General features: G+C 36.8%; 2 protein-coding genes across 6 annotated transcripts; both read left to right on the top strand.

Annotated features, from left to right (window-relative positions):
• The first annotated feature begins 19 nt into the window (after positions 1-19).
• LOC311091139 (uncharacterized protein) lies at positions 20-4,678 on the top strand. 3 transcript variants are annotated; one of them, XM_084126925.1, is made up of 5 exons: positions 20-155; positions 691-887; positions 1,565-2,569; positions 3,004-3,040; positions 3,140-3,857. In XM_084126925.1, exons 2-4 carry the CDS (start codon positions 803-805, stop codon positions 3,036-3,038), a joined length of 1,125 nt encoding a protein of 374 aa, XP_083983051.1. In that variant the 5' UTR covers positions 20-155; positions 691-802; the 3' UTR covers positions 3,039-3,040; positions 3,140-3,857. The 3 variants fall into 3 exon arrangements, with proteins under 3 accessions (XP_083983051.1, XP_083983050.1, XP_083983049.1); XM_084126924.1 differs by having other exon boundaries at positions 3,004-4,678; XM_084126923.1 differs by lacking the exons at positions 3,004-3,040; positions 3,140-3,857 and having other exon boundaries at positions 1,565-2,757.
• A 2,335-nt stretch (positions 4,679-7,013) lies between these two features.
• spsb4b (splA/ryanodine receptor domain and SOCS box containing 4b) lies at positions 7,014-21,100 on the top strand. Of its 3 annotated transcripts, XM_084126131.1 has the most exons (5): positions 7,014-7,259; positions 14,077-14,130; positions 14,376-14,394; positions 17,302-18,154; positions 20,254-21,100. In XM_084126131.1, exons 4-5 carry the CDS (start codon positions 17,437-17,439, stop codon positions 20,379-20,381), a joined length of 846 nt encoding a protein of 281 aa, XP_083982257.1. In that variant the 5' UTR covers positions 7,014-7,259; positions 14,077-14,130; positions 14,376-14,394; positions 17,302-17,436; the 3' UTR covers positions 20,382-21,100. The 3 variants fall into 3 exon arrangements, with proteins under 3 accessions (XP_083982257.1, XP_083982256.1, XP_083982258.1); XM_084126130.1 differs by lacking the exon at positions 14,376-14,394 and having other exon boundaries at positions 7,031-7,259; XM_084126132.1 differs by lacking the exons at positions 7,014-7,259; positions 14,376-14,394 and adding an exon at positions 9,322-9,405.
• Positions 21,101-21,982: the final 882 nt, after the last annotated feature.

Below are 21,982 nucleotides of genomic sequence, written 5' to 3' on the forward strand. Positions count from 1 at the left end.
GAGTTTGCCATACAAATCCAGAAGAACAAGAGGATGCGCATGCGCAGAGAGAAACTCTAGAGATGGTGCGAGTGTAGAAGTATGAAACGCATTATGTGCTCTGGTTTATTAATAATTAGAGTGTAATGTGTTGGCAGAGAGTTCTTCAGAGACTAGTGAGTGTATATTTCTGTGTGATAAAGAAGATTTTATTTTATGGTTTAATGTTAAACACTTTCTTTTCTAATGTGAGAATTAATGTTTGTGTTGCGTTAATGTACATTGTTTGTACTGTAAATTAAATGTAGAATTAGATGTAGTCATTAATCTTGATTAGCTTCCATTCAATCTATATAAATAGACATTCTCTATAAAAAATATAATTTTATTTGCATTTCACCTGTAACTTGTTTCTTAGTCAAGCTTTCTGAGTTCACAAGTCATTGTACACTAGATTACTTTTGGTTTTGTGACGAATTTCTTATGTTCGTCTATTGTCGTTTTGGGAAAATGCGTCTGCTTAATGCAATGTAATGTAAATGTAACTCTGTTGTTAGGTTTCTAATTATTAATTGAATAACATGTGCCGTTTCATGCTTATAAAAGCCCTGGTTACATAAGCAACCTTCCTATAGAGCTGTTTTATATGCGACTAATATATAACTCTAAAACTCTATTATTATTATTTTTTTTTATTTTTTTATTTGTCAGATCTGGTGCCCCTCCCAACACATCACCAATAAAAACTGGGAATATTCCCATCATCCTGCAAAGAGAAGGAAAACTCCAGATGTTATAGCTTAGTTTGGTGTGACTGTTAAAGATGGCGTTTGTTGAAGTAGAGATTGAGGACACGAGTGATCCAGAACCATCCAGAATCGATCATGAAGATACCGAGGAACAAACAGGTTGGTGTCCATGCTTGAAGGTAACAAAACAGATGTTGTGTCAGTGAAATAAGCAGTATATGAATGGTAAATGATACATTAGGGATGTTCGATATATCAGCCACCATATAGGTTTCGACAGAAATATGTTGATTTTTAATGTTATCGGTTATGTATATATTAAAGCCGATAAATAATGGATCATTTCCTTCAGATGAGACACTTCAGATGTGCAATGTTCGCCATGATGGTTTTGAATTGCTTGAAATATGATTGGAATCACTGTGAAAAGAAAAAATACAGTTAATGCAACATGTGCAGCGCAAGTCTGTCATATAGGCTACATAAAATTATAATGAAAACATTATAATTGTGTGCTTGGGACATGGATTTCATGGTAATACTTTTTAAATCAGGCTCTCAAAAATTATATAAAGACTTAGAATTATCGGCCAACATATCTGGTATCGGCCTTCATATATAAAGAATTATCGGTATCGGCTACATTTTTCATATTGGTGCATCCCTACAGAAAATGCATCTGAATGATCATATCATTGTATAGCAATTGTCATTCATGATTTAATTGCATTGACACATCAAAGATCTGATACTTGATACACACAGACAGATATCTGATCTCTGTTGATTTCTGCTGTTAAATCAGGGTTCACTTAAACTTAATATGTTTATTTTAGATTGGATGGAAGTGAAAGAGCAAAGACAAGAACTGAATGAAGCGGAGGGGGAACATTGTAACTTGAAAAAGCTGCACACCTGCTCTAGATGTGGAAAGAGCTTCAGACGTAAATCATCTCTCAGGAATCATCTGTCCGTTCACTCTGGGAAAAAGCCCTTCGACTGTGATCAGTGTGGTAAAGATTTTAGCTCATTGTCACATCTCAACAAACACCTAAAAATTCATTCAGACGAGAGGCCTCACTTGTGTGCCGTTTGTGGGAAGAGTTTTTCACGGCTGGACAGTTGTAAACAGCACCAGAAAATACACAATGAAGTGAGAGATCATGTGTGTTTGGAGTGTGGGAAGAGCTTTACTACAGTTGGCCAGTTGAAACAACACCAAATTATTCATACTGGAGAAAGACCTTACAAGTGCTCATATTGTGACAAGAGTTTCACTCAATCTGGAAACCTGAAATCCCACGAGCGGGTTCACACCGGAGAGAAGCCGTACCACTGCACTCAGTGTGAGAAGAGCTTCAAAGATGCAACCGGTCTCAAAAATCATCTGCACCTTCACTCTGGACAAATGCCATTTAACTGTGAGCATTGTGGTAAAGATTTTAATTCATCGTCAAATCTGAAAAACCACCTGAAAGTCCATACGAATGAGAGGCCTTATGTGTGTTCCTTCTGTGGCAAGAGTTTTTCACTGCAGGAAAGTTGTAAACTGCACGAGAAAATACACACCGGTGTGAGAGATCAAGTGTGTTGTGAGTGTGGGAAGAGTTTCGTTACGCCTGGCCAACTGAAACGCCACCAGAGGATTCATACTGGAGAAAGACCTTTCAAGTGTTCATACTGTGACAAGAGTTTCTCTCTGTCTGCACACCTGAAATCACACGAGCGGCTTCACACCGGAGAGAAGCCGTACCACTGCACTCAGTGTGGAGAGAGGTTTAGACATTCAAACTCTGTAGCAAATCATATGAAAAAGCATTTTCCACAAAGCAAGTTTCACAGTGAGCAAAATTCATCCATCCAGTTAGTTAGTTTGTAGTGCTTTATAGACACGAATAATATTGTGCATTTGTATTGCCGAAGTAATTACAGTGTTTTTGCATACAATTTAAACAAGGCATAATGTAGAATAGTGCAAAACAACATGCAGAAAAACAAAACTGATGAATATAAAGTAAGTAGCATTAGTCACCATGAAATCAAAATGTACAATTCTTATATTTATGGAATATTGCAGTATTTATTATTAATTATTTATTTGTGCACATCATTATTTTAGTTTAAGGGATAGTTCACCCAAAAGTGAAAATCATTTATTATGACTAAACATTTGATGGTATTGTATATATTTTTTTCCATACTATGGAAGTCATTGGGGCTCATCAACTGCTTAGTTACCCATATTCTTCAAAATATCTTCTTTTGTGTTCAGCAGAAGAAAGACATTCATACAGGGTTGGAACAACTTGAGGGTGAGTAAATGATGACAGAATTTTAATTTTTGGTTGAACTATCACTTTATATTCATGTCGTGTTATAATTTTGTAAGTAACTTCCCCTCCCTATTGTAGTGACATCTCTTCTCTGATTATGCGTGAGGGCGGGGCAACCTGTCACTCACATGAGATCGACCAATAGAGGGTATGCTTTGACGTCACTGGAACACGCCTCCTTAGCCGGACTGAGTGGCAGAAGAGCTGCTGCGTGACTGGATTTAATAGGGGAAACTGCGAAAACGTGATTAAAACAAACGATTGTCAGTTTAAACTAAAGGTTGGACTTGATATAGTGTTCCTTACAACTTAACAAAGATCCAGTGATCCGTGGATTTTGACATGCAGTCAGGAATCGTGTTTCCTGACATTTATATTGTTCGATTTCGATGCCGGGGAAATTCATAAAGCAAATTAGCCTGTGAACGCTTTATATAAATACAATATAGGTAGGTCTAAATCCATGTGATCACTTATATCAATGTTATATATATCATCATATTGTCCAGCCTTAAAAATTGTATAGTTTTTTGTTAGTGTTTATTTAAAAACATCCAATTATGCAGAATACACGATGGTAAATATTTAATTGATGAGTTGTCAATACATTATATAACAATACAATATATAGTATAGGGTATGATTTTACCCCTAAATTCAGCATTTTGACACAGAATGATAACTGCAAATCCACCTTTCGCTGCCTGAAGTCCAGTTGTTTCTATGAATTGCCGGATCCATTTACTTCTCTTTTCTGTAACTTTCTGTAAAAATAAACCTCAGATTTCTTGTCAAATGTAGTTGTACAGTCAATCATAAAGCTCTTTCCGCTTTTTGTTTTGTGTGTTTTTCGCTGCATTCACGCTGAAAACCAATGCTGCCGCTCAGTCTTTCTGCCACTCAGTGTGTGTAACCCCAGTCACTCTGGCCGACGGTGACGTCACACGCATAACCTCTATTGCAAACCCCAACCATCCAATCAATTCCCAATGGACAGTCAAGTCCCGCCCTACATTTGTTCTTGTTCGAGAAGCCGTTTCACTCAGATATACGTCACACTAGGAAAGAAAGGCGATTGAAATTTCATGTTGACTTCAGAGACTTGAACAAGTTAAAGTCATTAAAACTAATTTAAATGAAATGTAAACATGAGCAAATTGCATCTTACAGCATTAAGTGCAAGAATTTAAATATGAGTATTTATAAGTAATATAAAATACATGCAAGTATTTTATCATAAGCATTGTTCTGTGGCACAGTAAACACGTTTTCTTCAGATCCAGTGTAAATAATGTGAGATTTAGATGAAGTAGTTGTGCGTAGTTAGCTAAAATAAACTAGAGTTTCTGAAAAATGCCACAAGATGTGTAGAGATATTTTTTCTGTTTCGTTGGGGAGCAGCAAATTTATTGAATCACTTTAATCTTACATTTATGTATTTTTATTTTTCTGATTGTACGCCACCTCATAAAGACATGAACAAAAGAGTATGTCAGTTTGAAACGATTCTCTCAATTTGAGTTATTGACTTTGTTTAGACAGATCTATAGATTTCTCTGCAACATAAACGTTGAGTCTCTGTATGATGGCAAAAATAAAATGATTGCTCTGACAACATCTCTGATTATGTGTGATTTTAAGTAATGTGTTTGTCCATTATAGTGTTTTAAGAGACAGAAATAGATTTCGTTTCACAAGTCATGATCCTGTTTGTCTCAGCCTGTTGACACAGTGCATTGTGCTTAATATAATGTGCCAATTTACAGAAGATCTACAGACATCACCGTAATGAAACTAGGGAACTACTGGAATGAAAGAAGAGGCTTTTCAGCACTTCTGTTTCTGCCAGACTATTGACAGGAATGAAACAAGCCTTTCAGCATGAGCGTGAGAGATCACAGCTTCACATTAACCAGCTCCCAAGTTTAATAAGTTCTAATGTAATGAAACACATTATGTGTCATGAGGCCTTTTATGAAAGGAGGTTTAATGAAAACTCTGAGTATGTTCGCCCTGAAATGAGGGAAACTCTGGGTTTTCCGTTTCAGAATGGGAGGAATCTCAAACCCGAGAAAGCAGGGTAAGTCAAGCCCGTTTCTGAAAGAGAGGTAACTTATACTTAGAGGTCAGTTACCATGGTGATTTACTCTGAACTTAACCTGGTCGGGAGCAGGTTTTCTTCAGTAAACCCAGAGTTTCTTTCAGTCTGATCCCCCTTTTTAAACCGTATTGATGTTTAAATACTTCAATCATTCATTCATTCACGCTGCAAAAATGCTTTTCTTACATTTTTTTTGGTCTAATTTCAAGTACAAATATCTAAAAATTCTTAAATCAAGATGCATTTTCTATATAATAAAAGTGATATTTAGTCTTGTTTCCTGTGGGGGATAAATCAAAATTAAGTGCATTTTACAAAAAATAAACAAAATTTATCTGCCAGTGGGGTAAGAAAAATAATCTTAATGCAAACGGAAACAAGATTATTTTTCTTATCCCATTGGCAGATAATTAGCAAAATAAGAAAACATGCACTTAATTGAAGAAAATATTTTTTTTGCAGTGCAGTATTCATTCATTGCGCACATTTTCATCATGCAGACATCGTCCAAGTGACAAAAATGGCATGTCCTTTTATACAGGATCCTTTATAGATGAGGAGGCTGCATTCATTCGAAGGGAGTTACATTTACGTCAGGAGAGGATTTTTGTGTGTGTGCAATATCCACATGCATATTTATGTGAGCGGTACCATTTTAGTAGTTTTTTATATGAGGATGCACTTCGTAAAGAAACACTACGTGCCTATAGACTGAACACGTGATACGCATGCGCATGTCGTCAGCGTTTTCACAAATTCACGTTTTTGTAGTTTACACGGATATGATAATGAAATAGTTTTCAGAAACGTCCAGAACACAAAAAGTTTTCCGTTTTTAGCTAAGCCTGATTATGAATCGTTAGGTAATATGGGCACATGTATTACTTGATTAAATTAGCTTTATTTGAGCAACATTTCAGCTCTCTGAGGTGAAGAGCTGTGCTGAAGCATCAACATCAGGAAGGATATGGATTATTCCTTTCTCGAGCTTTTCACCCTCCATCTATCAAACTCTTAGCCAGCAATGCACCTCTGTAAACTGCACTGAGGTGTCCATAGACTACCCATAATTCACTGAGATATACCACCGTTTTTAGTTTATTAAGAGATTGATTATTCAAGGCTGAGATTGTGCCAGTTCAGACAGAGACTGCTGCCTTCAGCTTCAATGTGGAATCAGCTTTTGCTAACACACACACACTGATCAGCACTTCTGCTAATACACACTGATCAAGTGCATGCAGAGACCAGAAGAAAGGACCGGCGAATCAGCTTCAATCTGTACTTACTGTAGTAATAACAGTAAATTATGCATACTTACATTCAACTTATCTTTAAGCCAAACCAAAATTAAACCTTAAAATAGATTGTAGGGGTATAACGGTATACAGAAGTCACGATTCCGGTAGGCTATGTACCTCGGTTTTGGGGTCACGGTTCATAAGAGTTTGTTACAATAGGAAAAATGGTCACATCATAGTAAGAGTGCATGTATGATACTAAAATAAGTACATTTAATTGCTTCTAATTGACCTAGTTTGCCCACATATTAATGAAATATATTTACAGAACCTTTTTTAATGGCATTTAATTATTTGTGCAGTGCATTTAATAGATAACACTTTCATGAAAACAAGTGGTTTGTAAAACCTGAGTTTGAGCTGAGGTTTTGTTGCATTAGCGCAGTTTTGACCAGCAAAAACTGAGCCAGTCTGTGGTGTCTGGAGCGCTTCGATTCAGTGAATCATTTTGCCAAGCAATTGGTTCAAATGATTCAGAGTTTCGAAAAAGCTTCGTTTCTCCAGAACCCTTCATGCTTTCGTCATCGCCCTCGCGTCGACGCGGCCAATCAGCTCGCACTGGCCTTGCGTAACGTCACTCGCTAAGGAGCTCGCGGAACAAAAGCCGTCAGCGCGCGGTCTGTTCCTCTCCGCCGGAAGCGAGCGACAGGACGCCGACGTGTTCGTTCAGCATTAAAGTTCGTTTTAAACGAATTTGACACGTTATATACGGGCGTATACAGTGCAGAAGTGTAAATCTCGGGACTGGCGGCGAGTGTTTTTGTCTGCGCTGAAGCTGCGAGGGATTCTCGCGAGAGTAAGTAGATGAGCGCGTGGCTGGTTTGTTTGTGTTTGTGCGTTACATTGTTTCAAAGCAGCTGAAACCGCAGGACAGTATCGGGTCGTTGTAGGATTGTGTATTCTAGTTCTGGATCATGTCATACATGTTTTCATGCCGCAAATACACTGGCTCTTTAATTGTGCCACATGCCAGCAACATATTTGGCCTTATCCACCTTTAAAACTCATTGTTTCGCTTGCACAGATGTCTAAATATTACGTTAAAGGCTTTTTGTTGGAAAAATGTTGTCAGTCAGGCAGTGCACATGAAAAAGGGATGTTTTGAAAATAGGTTTGTGTGTCAATTTCCATGAGTGTTTACGTGTAAAGGTCACAGTGGAAAGAGTTACAGAGATAATCTAATCATGCTTTTTCCCTCCCTGTGTTTTTATCTACCACAGACATTGTGAAATGCATGAATTAATCACTGGTGAACAGTGGGGGAGACTATTAAACTCTTTTGTATATACTTTTTGATTTATGTCAGCAATGATTCGGACATGTTGTTTATTTCTTAGTGTGGGCTGATATCACTTCTGCAAAGTTCTTTCTATTCCCTTTGTCTCATCCCTCTTTGTTCTTTAAAACATTGCCCGCTTCCCATTACCTGTATAATTTGCATATGTTCGTTATTCATTATGAATACCTTAAACGCAACCCTTATGCAAACAAGCACTGACACAGGCGTGTACGTGTGTGTTTGTTTGAGCTCTAAGTTTTGTTTCCTTTAAAGGTCGAAGGGTTTATCAAATGAAGACTTGGCATATGTCAATCAGAATTAGCATCGTGCTTTTAAAGCGTAGTTCAGCCGAACTAAATATTCTGTCAAGATTGCTTTCAGAAGACAGTTGTTGTTTTGTCTCTTCTTGATTGTTATGGTTTGTATGAGCTGTCACTTTACTTAAGAAAAAAGCAGTATGCTTTAGAAAAGAGACTGTTGGTCATTAGTTTTCTGCATTGGGACATTTGCACTTTTTTTCCATGACAAGCACATTCCTTTATTGAAATGTTGCAGCAATAAAATGTTTCAGTTGCATAAATCATAATGCAAAATAGACAATTTACAAATATATATTATATCTTCTAAATTCAAATGTTTGGTCACCTGGGTATTTTTTACAGTTTTCGGTAACACTTTAGACTTTCTCACCACTAACAATGACTTTTGACTCAAACACCTAATTACTGTTTATTAATAGTTCGTAAGGTAGTTGTTAAGTTTAGGTATTGGGAAGGATTAAGGGATGTAGAACATGATCGTGCAGAATAAGGCATTAATATGTGCTTTATAAGTACTAATAAACATAGTAATATGCATACTAATAAGTAAATAGTTAATAGTAATAATAATTGGACCCTAAACTAAAGTGTTGCCCAGTTTTCAGATAAATGCAATAATTTGAGTGTTGAAAAAGGAAATTTAATTCTGCATAGTGTTGCTGTTGACCATCCACTGAAACCAGTCATCTCATGAAAAGGTCAAATTTTCATTTTCTTGTTCATGCATGATGCATGTTATAAGTTGTATTATGTTGAATGTAAATTAACACTGGAGTATATTAACAGGAGTATATTCATGCATTTAACATAGATTATTAAATCTTAAAATAAAAAATTTAACATTACTGCAAAGTGGTAAAGCCTATTTTAGTCCGAATTGGAATGTTCTGGGAATGTGCCGTTTTATTTTAAAATACAGCCTTTTTTAGGCTAATGATTATTATAATATGGCTCTTCTCATGAAGAGGCCAAAAGTTCATTTTCTCAGCTTCTGTCTTGTGTTTCTAAAGCTACAGCGCTGTCATTTCTCCTTTCAGCTGAGGTCATTCTGCTCGGTCATTTTACGAGCATGCTCAGAACGAGACAGACGGAAGCAGGAAGTCCCAGCACTGTTTCCTCTTCCTCTTTCTTTCATCTCGTTCTCTTCTCTCCTTTTTTATGGCTCATGCAAAGACGTGTACCGATCACCGGGGTCAAACGTAGGATGAGGTCGTCACGGAAGCACAAACACATGCTTCAGTGGTCTTCGTTGACCTGACGTTGAACTCTGTGTGACCTTTGAACTTCATTGTGACTGGCTGTGAATGTCACGCTGGTGGAGTCACTGACCAGAGGCTGACAAAGTACACAACTTTCTTACTTGAGTGAAAGTACAGATACTATGGCAAGCCATTTGAACTTTTATTCATTTCCAGGATATGAATCCTTGATATCAAGAATTACATTTTTGATATCAACAATTAAATTTTTTTATATCAAAAATGTAATTCTTGATATCAACAATTGAATTCTTGATATCTGTAATTATATTTTCACTAGTGAAATCTCACCATAGGCTGCCATTCAAAATCAATTGTTGATATCAAGAATTGATTTCTTACTAGTAGAAATATAATTTTTGATATCAATAATTACATTGTTACTAGTAAAAATGCAAATTCCTGATATCAAGAATTACGTGGTTACTAGTAAAAATGTCTATTCTTGATATCAACAATTAAATTGCTAAAATTATTTCAGATATCTAAAATGGCTTTCTTACTAGTAACAATCACATTCATGATATCAGAAATTAACATTGTCACTAGTGAAAATGGAATTCTTGATATCAAAAATGAACATTGTTACTAGTAGCAATTCAATTGTTGATATCAAGAATAGACATTTCAACTAGTGACAATTGAATTCTTGATATCAAAAATAAAGGTTTTTACTAGTAAGAATTGTATTTCTGATATGTGAAACTGGAATTTCAACTAGTAAGAAATCAATTCTTGATATCAACAATTGATTTTGAATGGCAGCCTATGGTGACATTTTACTAGTGAAAATACAATTACAGATATCAAGAATTATAGTTTTTACTAGTAGAAATTCAATTGTTGATATCAAGAATTATCATTTTAACTAGTGAAAATGTAAATGCTGATATCAAGAATTGCCATTGTTACTAGTAGAAATCTAATTCCTGATATCAATAACTATCATTTTAACTAGTGAAAATTGAATTGTTGATATCAAGAATTCATATCCCGGAAATGAATAAAAGTTAAAACGGCTTGCCATACTGGTACTACTAGTCAAATATTACTCCGTTACAAGTACAAGTTGTAAAGACCGATTTTTACTCGTTTTTAAAAGTACTTAAGTATCAAAAGTAAACGTCAATGCATTGTTTTATTATTGTTGCATTGTTCTGTGTGTAATACTTACAATGCCTTATGCCTCTGAATCTATGCCTGCCCTCATATCAATATCACATGTATTTCTAGATTTCTGGATTGAATGTGAGATTGAGTAAGTGCACTCAATAACGTCCACAATGGTTTCGGACACCCAAATGGCTGTTCCCTCAAATATTGCCCTATTTAAAGTTTTTTGGCTTTTAGTATGAACATGTTTGCCTTACTGTTATCTATAAGCTAGTGTGCTCCAAAACAATGACAAAATTCGCATTTAGAAGACCAAACCTAATGTTGAAAATGAAAATCAGGTTGATGTCAGAATCCAACGTCATATTGACTTTAAAGGATAACAAAATGCAATGCCACTTTTAAGTTTGACCGTATTTTAATTTTCGGTCAAATTGCCTTTTGAATGGGAGTGCTTGGGGCACGACTATGATAGCATCAAAAATCGCTATTTTTGTGGCTCGACACATTCAAAAGGCCATTTAAACGAAAATACGGTCAAACCTAAAAATGCCGTTTCCATTCTAATTATGCTTTCACACGAAAGTTTGACTCTGGTAGATTAACAAAAATACCCTAGGTTGCGTTTTGGCGACAGTTATCCTTTAATCTCTGTCTTTTAATCTCCAGCGTTGCAGACGTTGTATTGTGGCTGAAAATGAAAATCCGGTTGACGTCAGAAACCAACATAATATGTCAGGTTCTGACGTCAACCCGACTTTCATTAACAACCAAAAAGCAACCCCTGCAACCAAAATCAACCCCTGACTGATGTTACCACTTTCTACTCAAGGACCTTGACAGAATTATAGTGGAGTAAAAAGAACGATATTTATCAAATGTAGTGAAGTTAAAGTTAAAAGCTTCCGGAAAAAATAATACTCCGGTAAAGTACAGATACTCAAGTAAATGTTACCGTCCACCTCTGCTGACCACATGTGTTGCTCTGCTCTTATACTACATAAAATCTTGACACCTAAAGTTATTAGTGCTGATAGTCTTGTGTTAAATCAACGCTATGCACAATAACTTCACTTATACAACTGCACTCAAACATGGCTCCGATGCTCCACAGCACCACATCTCTGTTGATCAGACAGTTTTCGATACCTTATTAATGTAGGACACTGCAGGCATGAATAATGCAGATGTGACAGATGGAGGCGGCCCTGTAGTCGGGCTTGACCAGCTGTTTTTGTGTCCACTAGGCCGTGCACGACTGCTTATTCTTTCTGGTTGACTAATCAGCGGGTCAATGTTTACCGTAATGAGGCACAAATGCTGCTTTCGGGAAGGTCATGTACTCTGCTTGCTCAGGACATATATATATAAATTATATATATATATATATATATATATATATATATATATATATATATATATATATACAAATTTTTTTTGGTTTTATGGTTGTTCAGTGTGTTAATATTAGTTAATGCACTTCACTTGGTACCGTTACTAAGTAACCATAACTACTAACATAAGTAATTATTTTAAGGCATTTATTAATGTAGTTAATGTTAATTTCTGCATGCACATTATAAGGGATATTATGCAGAATGTAAATTATAATTCAATAATAGTTTATTTATACATTAACATTAATACTTAAATACATTGTAACAATACATTAATACATTAATATTAATCGTCCTGAGAATGTGTCCTTATAAAATGCAGCTTAATTTTTAAAGATTATGATATGCTGAATATATATATATATATATATATATATATATATATATATATATATATATATATATATATATATATATATATATATATATTAGGGTTGTGCCGATAGACGATAGTATCGTGTATCGACGATAGACAGAGATATCGCCGATGGCAGATGCCTTTGACGATATCAATACGATAATTGGCTCGTTTTTCCATTAATGTATTAAATCATTATTATTATTATGAAGCTAGTATAGTTATTAAATTAATTAGGAACTACAATTATATTTGCCTTGCCTAAATTCATAACGACATCACCACATAACCACACTTGCGCCATATCACGCGCGTATGAGGACTCCTCAAAGAAAATGTTTTTAAAACAGACAAAACAAAAACTACATCCCACAACGAAATTTCATTGCAAGGTGATCCATTCACAAATTGTCAAGAGTGCTTTAACAGACGCATAATTTTTATACAGAGCCTAGATGAAGACGCGGCATCGTTGTTCGTCAGTAGCCTAGCCTATATTTTGTTTCCATTGCACATTAACAAAATATTTAATGACACGAATAACACTAAAAACAATACAATTACAAAATATTAATTATAATAATAATATCAATAAAATGATATAGGCCGCCTAGGCCTAATAAAAGTCTTTAGTTCACGAAGCATCTGTGAAACTCTGCCATCTGTGAAAATCACAAGCAACTTCAAACTTGTTTAACAAGAAATATTCTTCTAATTTTTTCGCTGTCAATAATGTAAGTCCACAAGAGAAATATTCAGCCAGTAAATTAAGATAGTTGCTGTAGCCTACCGTTATCCACCGTCGACTCTGAGAGAACGTGCTGTTAATGCAGCGAAAGCTCAGTCCGTTTCTGCTTTCGTTTTCAGGGATTGAGCGCGTTTACATGCACGTTATTAACTCGATTATGCTGAATAAACTGACAATGCATGTGGTCATGTAAACGGATTAACCCGTTTTCCTTTATCAGAGTCAAGTCATAAGTTTAAGTCGGCGTATAACCGATCGACTTTTAGATTTTTGCCTCTAATTTCTCCTGGCATTTAAAACACCTGCGTTATTGAAGTGCGGTGCGCATGTGAAGTGCATCCAGACAGAGAGACCACTGGTAGGAGGACATATATCGCAGACTCCGACTCTTTCTTGAATCAAGAAATTAAAACGTGTTCACATCTCGTCAAACAGTCAAAATGCTACAGATCTGTAACGGCATGAGAGGATAATGTGTGTCCGTAAATTTCCCGCTGACATGTTGAAATACTCCGAGTCAGATACAAGAATGATTAGGATCTTTTTTTTACCTCACTATACCAGGAAATAACCTGATTTAGCCTATTAATAAACACTCCACCTTTGCTAGCAAAATAGAAAAAAGATTCTCATTTAAAACGAAGTAATAAAACAAGCAAATTGATGAGTAAATAAGCAAGTTAATAATCAAATAAGTAAGCCCCGCCCCCTCACGATAATATCGTGTATCGCCGATCTCACAGGCTGACGATAGGACGATATGAAAATGGAGCATATCGCGCAACCCTAATATATATATGATCTCTCTCTCTCTTTTATATATATATATATAGAGAGAGAGAGAGAGAGAGAGAGAGAGATCATATAATTATATATATATATGTATATGTGTATGCTTTATGAGAACACTGTAGAATACTATTCAAAATATAACAATAAAACCAGTTTCTTCACAAGAAACGAATCGATTTGTGTGCGCAAACCCTAGTTTACATGAAAATGGAAAAAGATGCGCTTATTTCACTCTTTGAGAAACACAAACTCCTGCATGTGTGCTGACTGATGAAGTGTTCACTGCTGGTTCTGGTTGTGCACAGGTAGCAGTTTTCCTAACAGAACTCCTCTTTGTCTCTGTGCAGGAGTTCAAGGCCTAATACAACTCGTCCTCCTTCAGTCCTGCAGTGATCTGGAAGGTAAGTGTTTGCTCAGTTATTCACACTTACACCACAGTTCATTCCGGTGAATCACCATCGTCATGGGTGAGGAGTGTTCTGGATGAACGAGTGTGTGTGTGTGTGTGAGATAGAGAGAGGAAAGGCGGCTCTGTGTTTGGCTGAAGGGAGGAGAGTTGCTCTGGAATCTCTCCACTGTGAACTGCTTTACCCCTTTTCATTTCTCTTTCATTTTCTCCCTTTTCTCCTGCTCTCTGCTGACACAGGAGAAGCAATGCATGCAGGGTAAGCTCAGACTGTTCTTGTGTGTTTGTTGTCCGGTGTTTATATGTGCTTGACAAAATCTCATTCTTCAAATCGCTTTTATTACTATATATGTTCATAGTTATTGATTTGAACAAACCCGTAACACTTAGTATTGAACTTCATCCCACACTTTTTGTGCTCCAGATTAGAATAATTCCTCAAATCACGTGTGGATGATATGTGTGCTGTTACTATTCTAAGCGATGAGATATATAATCTTGGCCAGGCCAACTGGTTGGGGAAAAAGTGAACGAGATACCCGAACAATATCTAGAGACTTAAGGGTTGGCTTGAGCCATTAAGTAACCAACCATTTCACACTAGAAACTGGGGCTGCCATTTTGAGGAAAAATCTAATTTTAGCATTTAAAAAAATGGTATTTTATTTTTTGCTGAGACACATTTTATGTGATTTTATTTATTTATTTATTTACAAATGCTCCATGCTTTTCTTGTTTTTTTTGGCTGCACAATTTGGCCAAACATTTTGTGATTTATGAATAATTGTCTATAAAATATTTTTAATGATATTAATTATTGTTATTTTAATAATAATAATGATAATCAATTACTAAATAAACATGTTATAACAAAAATAAATGACTGTAATAATTTCACCGTAAATGTTTTTTTTTAAATATAATAATAATAATAATAATAATAATATATTAATAATAAAACAATTTTTTTTATAACAAATTAAAAAGTAAAAAAATAATATAATAATGTTAATTTTATCTTGTGGTACAACTATACAATTACAATACTGAAATTTGGCTGTCTTAATTTTTAAATGTCACCATGAAATCTAATTGCCAACTCTTTTCAGGGAATATTGCTGTGTTTGTTTTATCCGTGCACATCATCATTATTATTTTATTCATAATCTTTCATCAAAGACATTCGCTGCGTCCGAAAAATAATACTTCCCTAATATGTAGAATCGAAAAACAATAGGTGAAAAAGTCCCAGGATGACCTTCTATTTCCAGTGAGTTTCTGAAGCGTGCATTCGAGGGACACTTTACAATCCCATGAGGGCACAGGAGAGGATTTATGAATGGCAGTGAAGTACTACCAAGTACATACTTCTACTAAGTACATACTACCCATATTCATACTATAAAAAACATACTTTTTTAGCGGTCACTAAGTAAGTTGAAATCCAGATGTAGGCTAGTTCCTGCTCAGTGTGTGATTTCAGGTGCTGCGATTAACTTGCCCTCGCAACATCTCATCTCTTTATCACTCCGGTTATAACATTGATTAGTAGCTGTATTCTTGCTTTTTGGCAAAATGTAACTTTTGATTATCATAGAAATCTAAGTTTCTTTTACCTAGCATTTTCTCGTTTTCTTTTTTGTTTCATCTTGCTTTCATCTCGTTTTGGTTTATTAAGATGTAGGCGTCTTTGTTTGGCTTAGACCAGTCGAGCTCAGTTCCTGAGAAGTGTTTGGCTCTTGTGATGCTCCGTTCAGTTACAGAAGCATCTGGAGTGATGATTTGTGCTCTTCATGTGAGGGCGTTTATGGGAAATGTGCACACCCCATGTGGACTTGTGACAAATGTGGCTCTTTTTCCAGAGAAAATGAGTTCCTGGATTAGGTTTTGGACCGTGCAAGTTTGCTTTTTGGCCCTGACTGCACGTTTGTGTCAGTGATTCCAACAAAACGTGCTGTCGTTTCTTTCTTTGTAGCTCGAGGGAATATTCATCTCCGAACCACACACTCTTGTGAAAGCGCGGTCTTCTCAGGTTCACAACCGATTCCCTCATTCTCCCGGTGGAGTGTGAGCGCACGCGGCTGCTTCAGATGGTGTGAAAACTCATCTCAGTCTTGAGGAGTGTCTCTTTAGTGATGCGCCTACTTCTTTACTAAACTTTTTCTTTAGCCTTTTCTTGATTTACAGCCATACTGGGTAGAACTACATTTTTTGCTTAATAAACTATTTTAGCAAAATATTTAATTAAGTGTATATTAAGGTTTCAGATCTGTTATACTATATAAATTATTCATATTAATATATATATTTTTAATTTCGTGTACACGTATCCATCCTAGTTTAATGCCGTTACCCTTATTGAGTTCTTATTGAATTCAATAAGCCTATGATAGCTATGCTACTCTTCAAAAGCTTTGAAAAATGAATACTTTTATACAACAAGGATGCATTAAATGTATCAAAATTGGCAGTAAAGATATTTATAATGTTACAAAAGATTTGTGTAAGTTCTTTTGAGCTTTCTATTGATCAAAGAATCCTAAAAAAATGTGTCACCAATTCCACAAATATATGAAGCAGCACAACTGTTTTCAGCATTGATAATAATCAGAAATGTTTCTTGATTAGGAAATCATCATATTAGAATGATTTCTGAAGGATCATGTGACACTCGGCTGGAGTAATGATGCTGAAAATTTAGCTTTGATCACAGGAAAAACTAGAAAACAGTTATTTAAATTTTTTATAATATTTCAAAAGGTTTTTTTTTTCTGCTTTTGATATGCAGCCTTATGCTCCACAAGGCTGTATGTAAGAGAATTCTTTAAAAAAACTTTTGAATGGTAGTGTATGTTTGAAAATATTGTTTGCAAAAGAAGTTGCTTGAGTGTAAAGTACAAACTTTTAATTTGTAAAATATGGGATTGCTTGTCCTTATCTTTTTTCTTATTCCTGTTCAGGGCAAAAATTAGCCCTTCCTCCATGTTGTATACTGACGTGTCAGGAATGATGATGATGATGATGATGATGATGATGAAGTGCATATGAGTTCAGGCGAGAACAACCTTGTAATTGATGCACCTAGTCTGCAATTAGTTTGATTGAAGTGCAGCAACATAAAAATGTCACAACAAGCATCCTTACTCTCTTTAATTTTGCTCTACAGTGCCGCCCACTCCGGTCCGGACGACTTCTCGTGCATGGGGCAGTGTCGTCTCTTCTGATTGGCTGACGCTCTCCCGTCCACCCTGCTCATGAGGTAACCCCGGCTGTCGTTGTTGATGCCCGTGGCCGGGCCGTGATGGGGCAGAGGGTGTCGGGTGTGGTGAAATCCGCGGATGAGCCGGAGACGGGCGAGCTGGCATATCCGCCAGTGTGTGCGTCGCTCCGTAGTCGCGGCATCCCGTTACCCAGCCGTCTGGAGCTGCTGTTGGACATGCCTCCGGCGGGACCGGAAACCCAGCTGCTGCACACCTGGAACCCGGACGACCGCTCGCTCAACCTCTTCATCAAAGACGAAGACCGGCTCACGTTCCACCGCCACCCGGTGGCCCAAAGCACAGACTGTGTGCGGGGAAAAGTCGGCTTCACCCGTGGCTTGCACGCATGGACTTTGCGATGGCCCATTCGGCAGCGCGGGACGCACGCTGTGGTCGGGGTCTCAACCTCTTTGGCTCCGTTGAGAGCCGTCGGATATTCCGCCCTAGTCGGTAGTGACGCCGAATCCTGGGGTTGGGACTTGGGACGAGGCCGTCTGTACCACGACAGAAAGAGCCAGACCGGCCCGGCGCCGTCGTACCCGCAGTTTATTGAAGACGAGGATGAGGAAGGGACGTTCTCCGTGCCCGAAGAGGTTCTGGTGGTGCTGGACATGGACGAAGGCACACTGGGATTCTGCGCCGATGGGAACTACCTGGGCGTGGCGTTTCGTGGACTGAAAGGAAAGAGGCTGTACCCGATCGTCAGCGCCGTGTGGGGTCACTGTGAAGTCAGCATGACCTACATCAACGGATTAGACCGTATGTATCAATTTCAGGTTTTGCTACTTCTGTTTTTCCTTCTTTCCCATATTTTCCATAATCCCGTATCCAAGGGCAGCGCATGTTGATTTGAAGCCAGCTCTTTAGATTTGAAGGGGCTATGTACAAATTTTTATGCATTGATCGCTTTTTTATTGCCGATGTGTGAACCGCTTGTAACAAAACTTTAAAAAATGAGACCTTCCCCGACTTCCCAGGTTGTCTGTGAAAGCCTGTCGACTAATTTTTATGTGAAGGGCTCAGACGTTTTTGCTGGGAAAATCACATTTGCACACGCTCCTGAGAGCCTCTCATCCGTTCTGTGACTCATGAAATAAATGCTTATACAATGTTCAGGATAATGTCGAAAAATATTTTCTGTACTGTAATGTCAATGTCATGCAAAGAAAAGGGATTCATTCAAACTATAGTCTCATATAGTCAGATCTATATAGTCTCAGATATACTTTATACACAAACCATCATAAGTGTAAAGTTGCTGGCTGCAGTTCACTTAATGGCCACCGGTGTCACTAATAACAAGGGTTTCTAAATTCTACATAGAGCTTCTTTTAAGGCTGTAATAAACTACACTACTTTTAAAATCCAAACAGATTTTATAACATAAGGCATCATACACATAGTGACTACATTGTTACAAATTAAAGGCCCGTTCACACCAAGAATGATAACTATAAAGTTTTAATAATCATTCTAATTGTATTAGAATAGAGAAGTCCACACCACAACTATAACAATAAAGGCACGGAGGAACAATATCGTTGGAATCACTTTTAAAAGATTTTTTTAACAGCTCGTTCTGTCTGTCATATGTCACTACGCCATTTCTACGTCATTGCACATGCGCAGAACTTTCCGGTTTAAGTTTTCAATCCGTTCAAGTGTTTACGTGTCCTCTCGAACAGATTGGACAAGGTTTTAACCACCCCTCCTTACAACCCCTCCGAATAAAATTTAAATCTGATTTTACCAATTCATTCTAAGTTGACGTGGTTACATGTGACTATTTTTAATTCAGATCTGGTCACTAGCAATTGACGGAGCTATTAAATTCAGCTATTGACAGCCAATCAGAATTCATATTGCTTTAAAGAGCTTAAGCATTTAAAGTCACTGGCCACAAAACTGCAGCACATGCTTATAGTAAACAAATATAACATATAAGTTAGATATTAATATCTATATTGGTGTAAACAGACGTTAAATTTGGGTATTATACAATAAAGACGAAAATACTTTCAAGTCGTTCCTGACATAACAACGCATGACAAATAAAAACAACGTGCACTAAAATAGACTCAAAATATCAAGCATGTTTGATCGCCTCAGACTGAATGGAATCAAAGTCTAAAGCTAAAAGAACAGAGTCTGTGTCCATCATAGACCACACAATATTTTATGTGAAATCTGATTTGAAAGCTCGAATCTGCAGACTGCTATGACTTTCCACAACTAGCATTGACTCAATGACTGTAAGTCTGGGCAAAAGACGTGCAGTGTATTTCCAGCCTCTAGCTGAGATGTGGTTCATAGATTTGCTGTTGCTTCATGATGTGAGGAATTGCGCAACCTTTTGTAACATGTTTACGTGCAGCTCATCTAGTGCTTTTTTTTGTAATGGCAGAATTTAAAAAATGATGTACCTATGAAATCATTCCCATATTGTTGGCATGATGCACATGAGCATGTTTCCTAACATTTGTCTCTGAAAATGTATTGCAACACCGATCATGATTTATTCACATATTAATGCCTTATTCTACATCCCTTAATCCACCAATACCTAAACTTAAACGCTACCTTACTAACTATTAATAAGCAGTAAATTAGGAGTTTATTGAGGCAAAAGTCATAGTTAATAGTGAATGTGTTCCCCATACTGAAGTGTTACCAAATGGCCTCTCTTGTGATTGGCTGGCTTTTTTAAACAGTTCTTTTGCTGTTTGTAGTGTCACAACCATGAATCGTTGAGCTTATCTAGAATCGATGTTGGTCTTTGAAGTCCTATCGAGTGTTTTCACATGATCGCTTGAGGTCTTTGACGCTTGACCCTAACCGACCTCTGCTGTGTCCCGTAGCTGAACCCCTGCCGTTGATGGAGCTGTGCAGGAGAGCGGCGCGACAGGCTCTGGGTCGACACCGAATCCATCACATCCAGTCTCTGCCACTGCCACAGACACTCAAGAACTACCTGCAGTACCAATGAGACACACACACACACAGCCAAATAACTGGACACGCGCTCAGAAATGATCCCGGTGCTGGTGACTTCAGGACTGTAGAAGCTTTGTGCTGTGCACAGATGTTAATCGAGTGACGGATAGGGACGGACGCTACCGGATTGAGCAGCCAGACGACGAGTATCTAGTTTTTATACATGATTATGAGGTGATTGTAACAATAAGGTGTTTGTGTTTGAGAATGACTCAAGTTCATGTCTTCCATGGAAATACTTTTATTAAGAGCTGATGATTATGATTTTTTTTCTTCACTTTTATCTCAAAACTATAGACTTGGTTTTCTGCACATAAATCCAGCATGATGTTAAAATTGTATTTTATTCCAGAAAACAAGTCCTTATTCTTTCACCAGTCTTCACTAATGTGCATCATCCACAGTGCCTGAGATCTTTTAAAATCTTCTCTGTTGTTTGTTTTTGTGTCCCCCCAAGCTGTAATCATGACGAAGCTGATTAAATCGGTTTTCAGATGTTTTAGCGTATAAACGCGAGTGTGCGACTTTGAAATGTGCCGCGGCGTCTGTGAAGCAGATTTTTACAGATCTGATTTTTATATGAATTTGATGTCTGCCAGAGCAGTCTGTGCTTTGGGCCTCCGGGTGGCGGTGGAAAACCCGCAAGATGGCAGACACTTTGTTCTTTTGTGACTTTTGAAATGTGAATAAAAATAAAACTCAAAACCCAAATGCAGTCTGCTCCTCTTTCATTGCTGTATCACTTGCCAATTCTGATGTAGTAATATTTTTATTAGTGTATTTTCATATGGTCATCATGTTGAGTTTTGCTGAACCTGCTGATGATTTATTTATATTTATGTTATCTGTTTTCGGGTTTATATTATTAAGTTTTTGGGTTAATGGCATACAGAAAGCGTTCAAAGTTGTTAGCTTTAAAGTTTATAATTTATATTTTACTTAATATAAATTACACTAAGACCTCACTTGTATTGCTCATATTGATATATTAGTTGTTAAATATTCATGTTTATGTCGCTTTCATTGCTGTGTGTGTACAGGTTTGGTTATAGCCTATTTGTGAGGTCCAAATGTCCTTACAATATAGTGAAATTATGATAACTGTCTCGTGTGGACATTTTACTGGTCCTTGCTATTTGAAAAGGCTTAAATCGGCCAAAACATGTCTAGTGTTTTGCACATGTATGTTTATAGATTGGGTTAGGTGATAGAAAATCAATTGAAGTCTATGCAGTGTCCTCACTAATAATATAGTGTTTTGTTTTGTCGTGGCCACGACAACAGTAAATAATGAACTGAAAATGTCCCTTCCCGGGCACCGTACATGTCTCACGAGGGCTTTTTTTGCATAGAATTTATTTGTATAAGCTCTTATTTTCCCTTTGTTCATATTTAATCCCCATATTCGCATTCCTTAAAGTGTTATATTAGAATAAAAAAAACAGATGTAGATCATATATTTTATTTCTCAAAATACAGAGTGCAGCCATAACATGCATTTTCTACAAACCATTTCCAATGGTTTTATTGAAGGTGTAATATATTAAATACAATTAACAAATCATCTAATACCATCTTTATAATATTATTTTA

The sequence above is a fragment of the Abramis brama genome (assembly GCF_963993115.1).
Source record: "Abramis brama genome assembly, chromosome: 10".
Taxonomy (NCBI): domain Eukaryota; kingdom Metazoa; phylum Chordata; class Actinopteri; order Cypriniformes; family Leuciscidae; genus Abramis; species Abramis brama.

Coding starts and splice junctions, on each gene's coding strand:
- spsb4b (XM_084126131.1), top strand. CDS start 17,437: ATGGGGCAGAGGGTGTCGGGTGTGGTGAAATCCGCGGATGAGCCGGAG. Junction 18,155..20,253: donor CTACATCAACGGATTAGACC/GTATGTATCAAT, acceptor TGTGTCCCGTAG/CTGAACCCCTGCCGTTGATG.
- LOC311091139 (XM_084126923.1), top strand. CDS start 803: ATGGCGTTTGTTGAAGTAGAGATTGAGGACACGAGTGATCCAGAACCA. Junction 888..1,564: donor AGATACCGAGGAACAAACAG/GTTGGTGTCCAT, acceptor TGTTTATTTTAG/ATTGGATGGAAGTGAAAGAG.